This window comes from Tripterygium wilfordii, chromosome 7, assembly GCF_013401445.1.
Source record: "Tripterygium wilfordii isolate XIE 37 chromosome 7, ASM1340144v1, whole genome shotgun sequence".
NCBI lineage: Eukaryota > Viridiplantae > Streptophyta > Magnoliopsida > Celastrales > Celastraceae > Tripterygium > Tripterygium wilfordii.
Window position 1 is genome coordinate 7,606,404 of NC_052238.1, and position 14,842 is coordinate 7,621,245.

At 36.9% G+C, this 14,842-nt stretch overlaps 1 protein-coding gene across 1 annotated transcript; it reads left to right on the forward strand.

The window, feature by feature from the left end:
- The first annotated feature begins 8,635 nt into the window (after nt 1-8,635).
- LOC120002037 (inactive protein kinase SELMODRAFT_444075-like) lies at nt 8,636-14,702 on the forward strand. Its single transcript, XM_038850587.1, has 10 exons — nt 8,636-9,054; nt 9,269-10,073; nt 10,476-10,630; nt 10,735-10,829; nt 10,939-11,981; nt 12,468-12,628; nt 12,869-12,945; nt 13,057-13,204; nt 13,463-13,612; nt 14,185-14,702. The coding sequence occupies exons 2-10, from the start codon at nt 9,890-9,892 to the stop codon at nt 14,434-14,436; spliced, it is 2,265 nt and encodes a 754-aa protein (XP_038706515.1). The 5' UTR covers nt 8,636-9,054; nt 9,269-9,889; the 3' UTR covers nt 14,437-14,702.
- The last annotated feature ends 140 nt before the right edge of the window (nt 14,703-14,842 follow it).

The window sequence follows — 14,842 nt, forward strand, 5'->3', positions numbered from 1 at the left end:
TCCAGTTCAAGTTGTGCCAAAGAAATGTGGGATCATCGTGGTGAAGAATGAGAAAAATGAGTTGATTCCTACCAGTACCACCACCAGATGGTGAGTTTGCATTGATTATGGGAAGCTCAACAATGCCACCAGGAATGATCACTTTCCTTTGCCCTTTATTGATCAAATGTTGGAGAGGCTTGTGAGGCACTCTTACTAAATTCCTATTGCTTTGGAAGGTCAAGAGAAAATTACTACCTTCACATGTTCTTTTGGCACTTTCGCTTACAAAAGGATGCCATTTGGGTTGTGTAATGCCCTGGCTACTTTTCAGTTATGCATGATGATTATATTCTCTGACATGGTAGAGTGCACCATTGAGGTATTCATGGAAGATTTTTCTCTTTTCGATACTTCCTTTGATTCATGTTTGAAGAATTTATCCTTGGTACTCCAAAGATGTGAAGAGACTAATCTTGTCCTTAATTGAGAGAAATGCCCCTTTATGGTGCAAGAAGGAATAATCTTGGGACATTGTATCTCCGAAAAGGGCATTGAGGTAGATAGAGCCAAGATTGAAACCATTGAGAAGCTTCCTCCATCTACATTGATTAGAGAAGTTAGAAGCTTTTTGGGGCATGTAGGGTTTTATAGGAAATTCATCAAAAACTTCTAAAAAATCACCATGCCTTTATGTGGTTTATTGTTGAAAGATGCAAAGTTCCACTTCACCAAAAAATGTTTGGAAGCCTATATTACTCTCAAAAAGAGACTTACCATTGCTCCTATTATCACTTCTTCGGATAGGGATATCCCATTTGTACGCAATGGGGGCGGTTCTAGGCCAAAGGAAGAATAAAATTCTTCATGTGATATATTATGCTAGCCGCACCCTAAATGATGCCCAACTTAACTACATCACCCCGAGAAGGAACTCTTAGCGGTTGTCTTTGCAGTAGACAAATTACGCTCATACTTGATTGGCTCCAAGGTGATTGTTTATACCAGTCATGTGGCTTTGAGATACTTTTTGAGTAAAAAAAAGCCAAGCCAAGACTGATTCGATGGGTGTTGCTTTTACAAGAATTTGATCTAGAGATAAAAGACAAGAAAGGTTTCAAAAATGTTGTGGCAAACCATTTATCTAGATTGCTTGAAGGCCGGGAGGAGGCGACTATTCCCTTCAAGGAGACCTTTCCGGATGAGCAACTATTTGCCATTCAATCATCATATATTCCTTGGTGTGCCAATTATGTGAACTACTTGGCCAAGGAAATTTTGCCTCCGGATTTATCTTCTCACCAAAAGAAGCGGTTCATTCATCTTGTTCGATTTTATTATTGGGATGAACCCTTCTTATGGAAGCATTGTGCGGATCAAGTTATTAGAATGTGTGTGCCGTAAGAGGAGATTGCCATTCACTTCCTTATGGAGGGCACTTTGGGGAAAACAAGATTGCTTCCAAGGTTTTGCAATCCAGATTTTATTGGCCAACACTATTCAAGGATGCCTACTCCTTTGTGTTAACTTGTGATGATTGCCAACGGACGGGGAATATCTCTAACCAAAATCAAATACCTTTGACTAATATTCTTGAAATGGAGCTTTTTGATGTGTGGGGCATTGATTTCATGGGGCCTTTTCCAAAGTTCTTGAACAATCAATATATTCTTGTGGGGGTGGACTAAATGGGTGGAAGCAATTGTCTTACCTACTAATGACTCAAAAGGAGTGCTCAAGTTCTTGAGGAGAAATATTTTCACTAGGTTCGGGACTCCCCGGGCCATTATTAGTGATGGAGGCACTCATTTTTACAATCGGCAATTCAAAACTTTGCTTGCCAAATATAGGATCACTCACAAGGTTGCCACTCCTTATCATCCTCAAACTAGTGGGCAAGTAGAGATTTCCAATAGGGATTTAAAAGAAAATTCTTGGAAAGGTGGTTGGGACTTCATGAAAGCATCAAAGTAGACCGTTGTACTCTATTTAGATTGGGCTTTGAAACTTGATGATGCCTTGTCGGCCTACCTTATGGCATTTAAAACTCCTCTTGGAATGTCTTCATTTCAGTAAGTCTTTGGGAAAGCTTGTCATCTCCCAATGGAATTGGAGCATAAAGCCTTTTGGGCAGTCAAATTCTTGAATTTTGATATGGCTTCGACGAAGGAAAAATGTACTCTACAATTGAATGAGTTAGAAGAATTGTGCCTTGAAACCTATGAGAAAGCCAAAATTTATAAAGAGAAGACAAAGAAATGGCATGATAGCCGCATTGTATGCAAAGAATTCCAAGTTCGGCATTCAAGTCTCGTATTCGGTTATTTCTTGGGAAGCTAAAATCAAGATGGTCAGGTCCCTTTACTATTACCGTAGTTTTCCCACATGGAGCCATTGAGATTAAGTATGTGGTGATTTGGGGACAACCTTTTTAGGTGTATGGGCAAAGATTGAAGCCCTACTATGAAGCTGAATTTTCTGTGAGGAATGATTTTCTTCCTCTCCAAGATTCACAATGAGCAAACAAGAAGTCTGGCCATCGACTATAAACTAGGCACTTGTTGAAAGGCAATCTAGCCGAGGTAACTCCATCCCAATTCCATTCTTTTCTGAAACTATAGGTTCCTATCTCCCCTAAGGAATTGTATATTTCAGTCGGAATAGAATTTGTTTTACAAGTCCAATTATAATTTTATCCAATTACGGTCAATAAGAAAATGAAGAAAAGTATAAATAGATGGCAAATATTGTTGAGAATAGCCATTCTCTTTATCCTTATCTTCATCATTGGCACCAGTCAATCTACAGATTAGCTCCAGTTCAAGTGTAGTCAGTTCCGATTCAAGACTTCTAGAAGCTCCTCTTACGCTGCCATGCCTCAACAACCTAGATTTCACTCTCTCTTCTCACCAAAGAGAGTGAAAAATTTTACCCAATTATAGCATCTCTAATGGCAAACATCAAAATGAGGCATCAAAACACTCATTTAATTACTGTTACAGTACTCTAATACCTCATTTGATTTCTGAAAAAGTTAACAACTCCAACCCAAATAACTAAATGAGTAACCATTTTTCAAACCCATTTTAAATAGCCCATTATAACAAAGCACATGTTCAATATTAAAAAAAAATTGGTTAAAAATATTTAGGATGAAATTCAAACCAAAAACACGTTTTCAAAATTTTCTTAACATGCAAGTTTCGTACGTGCATGCATACTTATGCATAATATGATTATTAAAGATGAAAGTGTTCCTACTAAACATTGATTTTGATGATGCAACTCCTAACATACAAGTTTCGTATGTCATACAATTAAGTTTAGGGAGTTCCTACAAACTCACCATGATATAAGAGACATCACAACTCACTCCCAACTCTAGTTAGATTTTGTTGATGATGTGTGGAATTTACATGACGTAAAATGAGAGTATCATTTCAGTATGTGTCTTATTTTAATATATACTAGGTTAATGTTATATCAATATTATTTTTAAGTGTGCCATTTTAACTAAATGAATTGTTTATCTAATGGTCTCATTTTATCTAATTAAGCTAACTTTGATGTGATATATAGGCTAACTTTGATGGACTAACCTTATATGGGCTAACTTTAACTATAAAGCACAAAATATTGAATGACCCGTATTTATATAGATACTTATCTTGTTTATAATGGAATGACCCATATTAAATGCAAGGTTGTCATAATCATACTGGACTGGCTGATCGAATCGGTCCAACCAGTGACCGGGCACTTATCCAGTCCGGTTTATGTGTCAAAATCGATGATCTCATGAATTGAAATTTTCAATTGAACTGATTAGAATCGATCGATTTTGAACCGGTTCGGTTCATTTGTTTAACCATCTAAGTTATGAGACTATCTTTGTTTAAAGGAACATTTTATTTGAATATATGGTATTTTATAAAAGTTCCCTTACATATTATAATGTATATAATGTAGATATGTACTAAAGTATGTTCGAACCTCAGTTGACCATTAAACCATGAATTGAAGATTTTTCTAGTTCGATGACCTAAACCTTGATTAAATGGCCCATACATTGTCCCTTTCTAAATCCTTCTTCTTGTACAAAAAATAATCTGCAAAACCCATTTATCATAGAGACGAACCAGATCAGACAAGGGAAACCCATCGATTTTCAGATAAGAAGATCTCACCCAAGGGTTTTACATCCTTTGACGCCATGATTTGGATCCCTTGAGTTTCTCTCTCCTCAATAACAAATTTTGCATCCAAAAGTGAAGATCATCAAATTTGGTTTCCCTTTTGCCTCTTTCATATGAGAGAGATTTCACTTATTTGAGTAATCAAAATGGCAGTTAATGGTTTTCATGTTCCACTTGATATCTCTGTTGGAGATGCTTACAAGTGCATACCAGCTCCAGTTGAGTATTGCCAAAATCATATTTTTTAAAAAATAATTTGGAGAAAATATAGGTTTGTGGGAGAGGATAGGTTTGTGTTCCGAATTTCTTTTTAAAAACACTATAGCGTTTATTGAATATTTATATTTATTTCTATGGTAATATTTTATTTTACGTCATTTTAATTATACATTATTGTAATCAAACATTAAAACAAAATAAGGATAATATTGCCCTTTGCTAAGTAAGGAATACAGTTTTTGTGTCACAATTCCTTTACCAACCAAACATAATATATAATCCAAGGAATTCCAATTTTTTTTCCTATTTTCATTCTTGTTCTCACAACTAACCAAACATAGCTTTAGTTCATTTTTTGTGTTACCTTTCGTTTTACTTTATTTGTATTGTTCATTTTCAATATATCTCGATATATCTTTATATGTTTTTGTAGTGTTATATCTCAATTGAATAGTTTTTTATTCTAGGTATGAGTTTCTTGGAGTTGAGGATTTGCTTAAGATTCTTTTGTGACTTTTGAGGAATTTCGGATTGGATGAGAAAGTGTCAAATAATAAGGGGTAAGTATCGTGGAAGTCCCTATACTTATAAAAAAAGGATCAATTAAGTCCATGTGTTTTTTTTTTTGTCAAATCAACACCTCGACTTCAAAAATGTTCAAATAAACCCTCAAACCACTTTTTGGTCATGATAGAGATTACGTGGCAATTAACTGCCGACATATAAATTTTTTTGTTTATCAATTTCCACTTGGCAGACACATGGAGATACATTATTTTTTATTGATATTTTGTTACCACATGGAAAACAAAAAATCAAAAATAAATTGGATCTCCTCATCTCTCAAAAGCACCACTGCCTAGTCTAGAAGGCCACCTCGAGGTGTGTAGTAAGGCCGATTCTCAATTCCTGGTGGGTTGTATCGCTAGGTTTTTGATATCTAGGGTTTTGACTTCTAGGTAATTTTACCTAACCCCATTATAATGGGCCGTGGTTAGTGACCCAAATTCCTCTTCTACTTGAAGACGGAATAGTTCAGGTACGTCGCCTGCACCAAAAATCTCCTACATTTGGTCTCAACGCACACTGCCACGTGTCCTACCAGTACATCATATGGGATTCGAGGAGTCGACGACATGCGGGCTTTGTTACGATACCGCTTTAGCATTTGGCCTAGTCGAACAATGTGTCGGATTTTGCTGCATTCCCCAGGCCAACAGCCTATTTACCAGAAAATTGCCCCAAGACGACATTTTCTTTGGCTTCATTCTCTTTGTATTTGTTGATTTTGGATCTGAATTAAAGTGAAATTTTGATCTTTTATTTTTTATTTGCTGATTTTCTTAGAATTAGTGCCCAAACAATCGAATGGAATGCTTTTGGTGGTTAAACATTGAAGAAGAATGCGTTTGTTAATGGTGGTGATGTGTCGACGATTGCTATGGTGGTGTTTTGATTTTTATTTTCTTTGTTTTTTGTTTCTAAAATTCCATGTCAGTTAATACACGTAATTTGTAATTTTTAACAAAATGTTCACATCAGATTTTTTAACGATAAATTGTTGGAAGGGCAAACGTAGACCATTTCTCGAAGTCGAGGGGCTGGTTTAGTCTGGAAAAAAAAGAACACAGGGGCTAAATTGACCCTTTTTAGTAAGTACAAGGATTTCTGCGATACTTATCCCAATAATAAAGTGTAATTGAAATTAAAGCATTCAATCTTTTATCTATTTGTTGGATTAAAGTTCTTCTCTTTCTTCTTCTTATTCTTCGAGTTGCATTTGTCTCTTCTATGCTCTCCTAATCAATTAGGGGGTTGTCTGTGTATTGTTACTTAGTGACGTGATATTGTAATTTTTCTAATCAAGCCACTGTTATTGGCAAATGGTGTGATTGTAAAATGATAAAGACCTAGGTTGTGAACTCAAGATTGCATATAACCGAGCTCACCGTTATAAGATGAAGATGGACCGAGCCCAATCAAGCCGTACATATTGTTGACCTGAAGCCATGCAATCCGGATATGGAGTTGACTTTGGAGAGCATGGCCGATATTTCCTACTACTACTAGAGTTGCAATTACTAGGAGAATATTTACTTTATTTAATTGCTATATTTGTTCCTTAATAACAGCCGAGTTATTAGGCTAAGTTCATATAGGATTTGACTTTCTATTGCTTTCATTATTAGGAGATTCTCTAGGTACTAATGGCTATAAATAGCCTGATTGTAATCCGCAGGAGGGTTTCAATCAAATTAACATCAAAACTGAGATTGGTCCCAACTCCTCTTGTGCTTTACGTGAGTTTGGCAAAGAAACAACTATCAGGCTTTTCAAGGTCTTATCATAAAACCATAACACTAATCATGCTATATTGTTAATGGTAAGTCCACGATGGTTGTAACGGAGGATAGTTGCCAGAATAGATTTCCTATTGCCGACGGTGTTAAGAGGCCGAAGGCTTTGAAACAAGCTTTGAGAGGATTTTGGAAAAGTTTTTATAGAAACTCTTATCGAGGTTTTGGTCTTGGAAATTGTAAAACCAGCTTGGGAAAGTATATTTCAATTGTAAAATTTTAAAATTTAAAATTACACAATCAGCAACCCAATAACCTACACAGTCAGCATGACATGTCATTATGACCCATTATGTACACTAATCATATGGATGACTATCACTACCGGAAAAAAGAAGAAGAATTGTAACTTGTGTGGGTATGGTGGGATGACTTGGAGGTGACCCTTCAATTTAGGGTTGTTATTGGTACAGTAAAATATCGATTACAGTCTCGTTACCAATCGATTGCTTATCGAAAATTATGCTGCAGTGATATATCTTTACCAATTCTTTAGTATGGTAAATTTATCGATGATTTCGGTATTGATAACGGTAATCAAAATTTGTTATCGGAAAATTTTCCGATTACCAACAAATATATTAATATTATTCTTAGTTTTTAGGGCTTAACTAGTTTTGTTGAATTGTGACCACTAAATTGATTTAATTTAATTAGACCATGGAAATTAATTCATTTTTCTTTATTTGAAAGGCTGAAGTTAACTCAAGGATTAGAGCCATGGAAAATTAATTCATTTTCTTATCTTTTTTCATATATTTTTTCTACATAAATTAAGAGGTGTTGAGAATTGATAAAATTACCAATTACCATTACCGACCGATTGGTAACCCGACCAGTGATATACCGAATCTACCAATTACCAAAACTATAGGAGCGATAACAACTTCTGTGTTGGGTACCAATAACATCCCTACCTCAATTCAATTCATGTGTTGGCATTTGTTATTGTGGAAAGTGTATAATGGAAGTGATGGATCACTAAATGGTTTGTACTGAAGGTCAATCGCAGTTCCCTCCCTTTCCTTCTTTATTTACGATTTCTAGGGTTTCTCTTTCTCTTTCTCTTTCTCTTTCTCTGTGTGCTAATTTAATTTTTACCGTGTTTCAGGTGTGCTTAAATCAATGTAGCAAATCTGTTGCACGTGCCAAACGTACATCATTTCGCTGAACCTCTGCTAACTGCTATATGTTCACTCTAGCGGTGCAGGCAAAAGGTTCGCCAGTCATCATTATTTGAATTTGACATTGCTCATATTTTTGCTTATTTTATTTACATATATATATGTATATATGTTTCAAATTTACATCTTGAAACAACCTTTTTTTTATATTTTGAATTAAAGCAATTATTCCACATCTTAAATTAAAGCCTTATCTTTAAATTTTTTCTCTCATATACTCACCTTTTTAATCTTTTTTTTTTTACTGTTTTAGCTGAAAGTTTAATCAACTCTAGATTTTCTTTATCTTTTAATAAAAAAATGTTACTTTTGCCACAATGATACACAAATAATTTCAAATTTGAACATGAAATAAATAAAGTAAAAGTTTATTTTTTTATTATTCCCAATATCAAAATATGCACTCCAGAAATCACTGTCCTTTAGGAGTCAGTTCCCGGGACAGATGTTTCCATCACCGTCGGATCAAACAAAAATCGACAATCAAAGGATACAGGTGAGGACCACCGACACTGATTGGCTGTGACCACTTAAAAGCGAACAATCATATATCTATAAAGATCGCGCGTACGACGTATTCAAAAATCAGGAAACGACACCGTTGTAAGACACTGACTCCAGGGTCAATTACGAAAATATACGTAACAATCGAGGCCAATTAATCACCGGAATCGAAGCGCAAATCTGCAACCACAACCAGACAGTAATAACTGTAATTCACACTCTGTGTGCGTTGACAGTGGTGTTGAAGACGGAGTAAATCTGGTTCGTAAAAGAGGGGAGAGGACAGTTTTGTCTGTATTGACCTTCCTCGCACCAAAGCTGATACAATTGGGTTTTTGAAATTTCACTCTGCTAACCCTTTTTTAAAGAAAGAGATTGAGAGAAAGACTTCGCACCCATTTCGCGAATAGGGATTTTGTTTTTATCTCCAAATTTGCAGACCCAGAAATTGTTACGTTTCCCATTTCGCGCTCTCCTTGTTGTATGGTTGTTTTGATGTGAAAGCGAGGGAGAAGCACAATTTTGGAGTTCCAAACTATAAGAAAGTGCTGTTACAAAGCAATCCCCGTGAGTTTTTTTGTGTTGCTTGAAGCAGCGTCGCGCATTATATGGAAGGTTTGTGAACTATGTGCCCACAAACCCATCATCTATAGCTGTATCCAGATCCCTTGCTCGAATGCTACTTTATTTTTGAATGGTTTTTTTTATATTTTACTTTTTTTATTTATGGTTTAGAAATCTCTAGCTCATTTCATGATTTCAGTATTTCGGAGAATTGGATATGGATGCGATTCTTATATGATCTTGATTTTGGGTAATCTTTGAACAGGGTTTGGTCTGTGAGGATTGAAGTAGAGAACTGCGTATGTACTATGTTGAAGTTACTGTGAAGGAATCTACCCAGTGATTTGAAGGCTCAAAAGGACTACTGTTGTTCCTAATGGATGACAAGAATAGAGACTTTCGCGATGATATCTAATTTTGGACGTGTCTTTTTCAATTTGTACTGACCCTGTCCTTTAGCGAGTCGAATTTTAGCTCAGTTGAGTTGAGAGGAATCAATATCTTGCTTTCTGAGCCACTTGGGTATCTGGATCTCTCGGATGTTTGCTCTTGTTTGTCTATTTTCTCAGTTATTGCGGATGCTTTTGGGTTTCTTTTTTGTATGATTCTTGTGGAGTTGATGTAAATTGGTGAAAAGGGTCATGTCATTTTGATGTTGTTGGTGTCCCGCGCTATGACTGAATTGGAATAAGTTTGGTTGTCTGTGGTACATGTCGTTTGTATCCAAGACTTTCTGGAGCATAGTAATAATGCAAGTGTTTTTGGTTGTGTCATCAAGAAACAATTCTTGTGTGTCTTCAATGACATTGTATTGATGGTTGCTGGAGATCAGATCTGCTGAATTATTAAGGAGGAGTTTGAACTTTGAAACAACTTCCTTGTGCTAATGAGTATAGAACAGAAGCAAGGGAAGCAAGAGAGAGGAGGATCGGACGGGGCTGAAAAGGTGGTTGTTGCTGTTAAAGCATCGAAAGAGATCCCTAAGACTGCTTTGGTTTGGGCTTTGACCCATGTTGTGCAACCTGGGGACTGCATTACGCTTCTTGTCGTTGTCCCTTCGCATAATTCGGGTAACCTTGCGATTCCCTCATGTTGATAAATGCTACTTTGCTTGCCAAAACTTTGTTGGTAAATCGTTCCTATTAAATTTTTAACATCTATAAGTACTTTTTTCTAACAATATGTTGCTTCTCTCTTACCATTTGACTTATTCATTAAATTTTTATCATGCTCTCTTGGTGTTTTGGCTCAACTCTCTAAATTGGGATGTCCTTCGCTTTCTTGTAATTCATTTCTTGACTTCATTGTCATTTGTGGGAAGCAGACTTTATTTTAATTAGTTTAGGGAACTATACGTGCCTAATGGTTTGAAAATTTCATTCTCCAAACAATTTTGGTTTACTTGTGCTTTAAGAATTTTCGTTGTTGGTGTTTAAGATGCTGACCATTACTGGGTTTTACCTATGCTGCAGGTAGAAAGTTGTGGGGTTTCCCAAGATTTGCTGGGGACTGTGCCAGTGGTCTCCGAAAATCTCACTCAAGAACAACTTCTGATCAGAAGTGTGATATTACAGACACCTGCTCCCATATGATCCTTCAGCTTCATGATGTTTATGATCCAAACAAAGTATTTGCCTTGATATGTTTACTTTTATCTATGTTCAATCCAATTTGCACTTTCTGGTTTCTCAGGAGGCATTTCTGTGCGTGCTAATCTGTTGTGCTTCACAGATAAATGTCAGAATCAAAATTGTTTCTGGATCACCTTCTGGGGCTGTAGCTGCTGAAGCTAAGAAAGCTCAAGCTAGTTGGGTTGTATTAGACAAGTAATGGTCATGGTCTCCCTTATTGTGATTCATATGTATAATATCTTTCTTGCTCTGCAAATCATTGTCGTACTTTAAAATTACAGAAAGTTTCTTGCTTACTTTGCAGGCAGCTTAAACATGAGGAAAAACGCTGCATGGAAGAGCTACAATGCAACTTAGTGGTTATGAAGCGTACCCAACCGAAAGTTCTCCGCTTAAATTTGGTTGGATCATGTAGGAAGGAATTTGAAGTTGTCAGCCCGTTGCCATCTGAATCATATGAAGCTTCTGATAAGAGTCCCCAAGAAAAAGGTGGCTCTTCAGATTCTATACAAGGACCTGTAGTGACTCCAACTAGCAGCCCAGAGCTAGGGACACCATTTACTGCTACTGAAGCTGGAGCTTCGTCAGTGTCGAGCTCGGATCCTGGAACTTCGCCATTTTTCATGTCAGAAATGAATGGAGATCTGAAGAAAGAGGAGATATATCTGACCGAGGAAACTAAAGAGATTCATGACTCTAGTTCGGACTCAGACAATGAAAGTTTGTCTACGTCATCTGCAACTATGATGTTCCAACCTTGGATTGGAGAAATTCTCAGTTCTCATCTTCAATCTTCACAACTCATGGAGGAAAGCTCAAAAAGAAGCAGTGATAGAGCTCAAGCATCAACAACAAAAGCTTTGCTAGAGAAGTTCTCGAAACGTGATACGGAAGCTGGAATAGGAATGTCAACATACAGGAGTGACCTGGATTTCAGTGGAAATGTCAGAGAGGCAATTTCTCTACATGGAAATGTGCCTCCTGGACCACCCCCATTATGTTCAATATGTCAACATAAGGCACCTATTTTTGGAAAGCCCCCAAGGTGGTTCAGCTATGCTGAGTTGGAGCTTGCTACTGGTAGGTTTTCGCAAGCTAATTTCTTGGCAGAAGGTGGCTTTGGGTCTGTTCACAGAGGGGTACTACCTGATGGCCAGGCAATTGCTGTCAAGCAACATAAATTGGCTAGTTCTCAGGGAGATCTTGAATTCTGCTCAGAAGTGGAAGTCCTGAGTTGTGCCCAGCATCGAAATGTTGTTATGCTGATTGGATATTGTATTGAGGACAAACGAAGGTTACTGGTCTACGAATACATATGCAATGGATCACTGGACTCTCATCTTTATGGTAACTTTTCCTTTTCTTTACGTGTCACACTTTGCAAATGCCAGTGCACCTAAAATGTAGTTGCGATGATCAGTCCCATTTGTTGACATTGTAGTTTCAAATATTTTCCTGTAGGTGGGATGTAGTGTCTAATTGGCTGTAAGGCTGTAAGCTCATGGGCATTTTTAGTCCTAAAGCTCTTTTGAGTTCTATAATTGTCATCTTTAGCAGTATTTTTTGCTTCCCGAGTAGGGATTGCCAATGGTGATCAAAAGCTGTTTCGTCCATTGCATTGGGAGACCCCCCAGAACACGCAATAAAAATTTTGAAGATGTTATTTGTGTATAAAATTAAGATGTCTTTCAGGACACCTACACCCCTGTTGTCTTAGCCTACCCTATAAGTTTTTTTTTTTTTTTTTTTTTTAAATTTACAACCATTGCATTAAAATAATATCTGAATAAAAAGTTGGGATTAATACTTACGAAGGACCATGTAATGTTTCAGGATGTGATCAAGAACCATTGGAATGGTCAGCACGCCAGAAGATTGCTGTGGGAGCTGCTCGAGGTTTGCGTTATCTTCACGAAGAATGCAGAGTAGGCTGCATTGTCCACCGTGACATGCGACCAAACAACATCCTTATCACTCATGATTTTGAGCCACTGGTAATTGGGACACCTTAATATTCGTTCAAAATTGAAATTTTATGTTGTCAAAATGTTGGAATTGCATCCTTTTGGCATCAACAAGATTTTCAGAGATCTCTTCTAATTTTTTTTTAAAAAGTTATTATAGTTTTAATTGAAATTGAAATTTATCTTTAAATGATCATGCTTTAAAAGTATTTGGATACGTATGCCAATTAAAATGGTATCTATATTTTAATTTAGATCTTACTTTGCTAGGTTGGGGATTTTGGCCTGGCAAGGTGGCAACCAGACGGCGACACCGGTGTGGAAACCAGAGTAATTGGAACATTTGGGTAAGTTATTAATAGAGGGTTTTGCTTCCTAAATTGTTGATTTGGCTTTTGAGTGTGACATTAAGCAGTCGATGATGGAATCCAAGCATTGAGACATCTGATGTTGTGTAGGTATCTTGCTCCAGAATACGCTCAGAGTGGTCAAATCACAGAAAAAGCTGATGTTTATTCCTTTGGGGTGATTTTGGTTGAGCTTGTTACCGGGCGAAAAGCAGTGGACCTTAATCGGCCTAAGGGCCAGCAGTGTCTCACTGAATGGGTATGCTCTAAGAATTATACTTGAATAACTATTGAGCCATTGCAAGCTTTCAATGTTCAGTATTAGCAATAAATATTCCTTTTATTATCTTTTTATAAAGACACTGCTGAGACATGCATTCGTACCATATAAAACGAGGAAGCTAGTTATTCTAGTTGTTCATTATCCTCTGGGATAATTTCTGTGATGTCCATGATATATTGCTTATGTATCTACTTTCTTCATTTATTGTGCTTATTCTTTCTGGTTATGGCATAGGCACGACCTCTCCTGGAAGAATATGCAATAGATGAACTGATAGACCCACGTCTTGGAAATTGCTATTCTGAACATGAGGCCTATTGCATGCTTCATGTGGCATCACTATGCATAAGACGGGATCCTCATGGTAGGCCTCGCATGTCACAGGTGAGGAAAAATTATTAGCTGAAACTTGTCTTGGAAGACACAATGTGTATGCAATATGTTTATCATATGATAAAATTCACAATGTAAGAACCTCATAGGCTGTAGCCAGATGGTCGGCTTGATAGAGTTGCAATGCCAATAGTATGGTTTTTTCATATGATTTGTGTTGCAGATGTTCCTAAGTCTTTAAAGTATTTTTGCTAGTTTCTTTAAATGCATGACCTTTTCTAATGTTGCAGACAAAGATTACTTAAATTTTGCTATTAGAACATCATTAAATTTAGAAGAATTTGGAGGTCTGAAACACTTCATGAGTTAAAACTTAATTGCAAGGTTAACGACTAATGTTTTGAAGCAAATGAGAGATTATATCTTATGAAACGAAATCATTTGATCATATCAAATATGTCACGATAGCCATTGTGGAAGGTTTACATTTTGTAATGGGGAGGCACCTACTGGAAATAGGATATCCTTGATACAGTTTCTTCGGTTTTGGGAGTAGTTTTTAATATGTTGTTTGTCCAATTGAGGCCAAGTTTTCTTACTCGTTTGATGTTTTTCTTACAAAGGTTCTACGCATACTAGAAGGTGATATGGGGATCGATGCAAGTTACATGTCAACACCAGGTTGTGATGTGGGAAGCCGTAGTGGACGGATATGGGCAGAACAGCATCAACAACGGCAGCATCACAGTGGCCTACTCTCAGACGAGGTATGTGAGGGTTTTGGTGGGAAGCACTCTCATGAGACACTAAATCCAGCTTTCCGGGAGAGGCACAGGGCCAAAGCTGGGGCTCCATCTTTTGAAAACGAGTTTTGAGGATCTAACCCTCTGTCTACTGCCTTGCCCCATCCCCTATTCCCCACTTACCTACAGAGAAGGGGAAAAAAAAAATACACCTGTCTACTGCATATATGGTATTTTTGTTTACATGTTCTTCTCCATGGAGTTTACTATTAAATGCCTATCATTTGCTTCTGTATAAAGTAGCAAGGAATTATGGTTAGTAATGTCCTAAAGTATTGTTGAATTTAGTTATGGTTTAAATGATTTATGTAGCCACATGAATATGGTGGTGCTTATATCTCTGTTGATCTATGCTTCCCTCCCATCTTGGGGTGTCCACTGTACATTTTGTTTGAATCATGTTTTTCTTTCCAAAGCAGCAGGAAACAGGCAAGTCTTTGTCTTATCTCAAGAGGCATGGCATTAGTGGGTGAGTGAT

Excerpts from the sequence above, each read along its gene's own strand:
- LOC120002037 (XM_038850587.1), top strand. The coding sequence starts at position 9,890 with ATGAGTATAGAACAGAAGCAAGGGAAGCAAGAGAGAGGAGGATCGGAC. Across the intron at positions 10,631-10,734 it reads ATGTTTATGATCCAAACAAA|ATAAATGTCAGAATCAAAAT; the intron begins GTATTTGCCTTG and ends TGTGCTTCACAG. Across the intron at positions 13,613-14,184 it reads GTAGGCCTCGCATGTCACAG|GTTCTACGCATACTAGAAGG; the intron begins GTGAGGAAAAAT and ends TTTCTTACAAAG.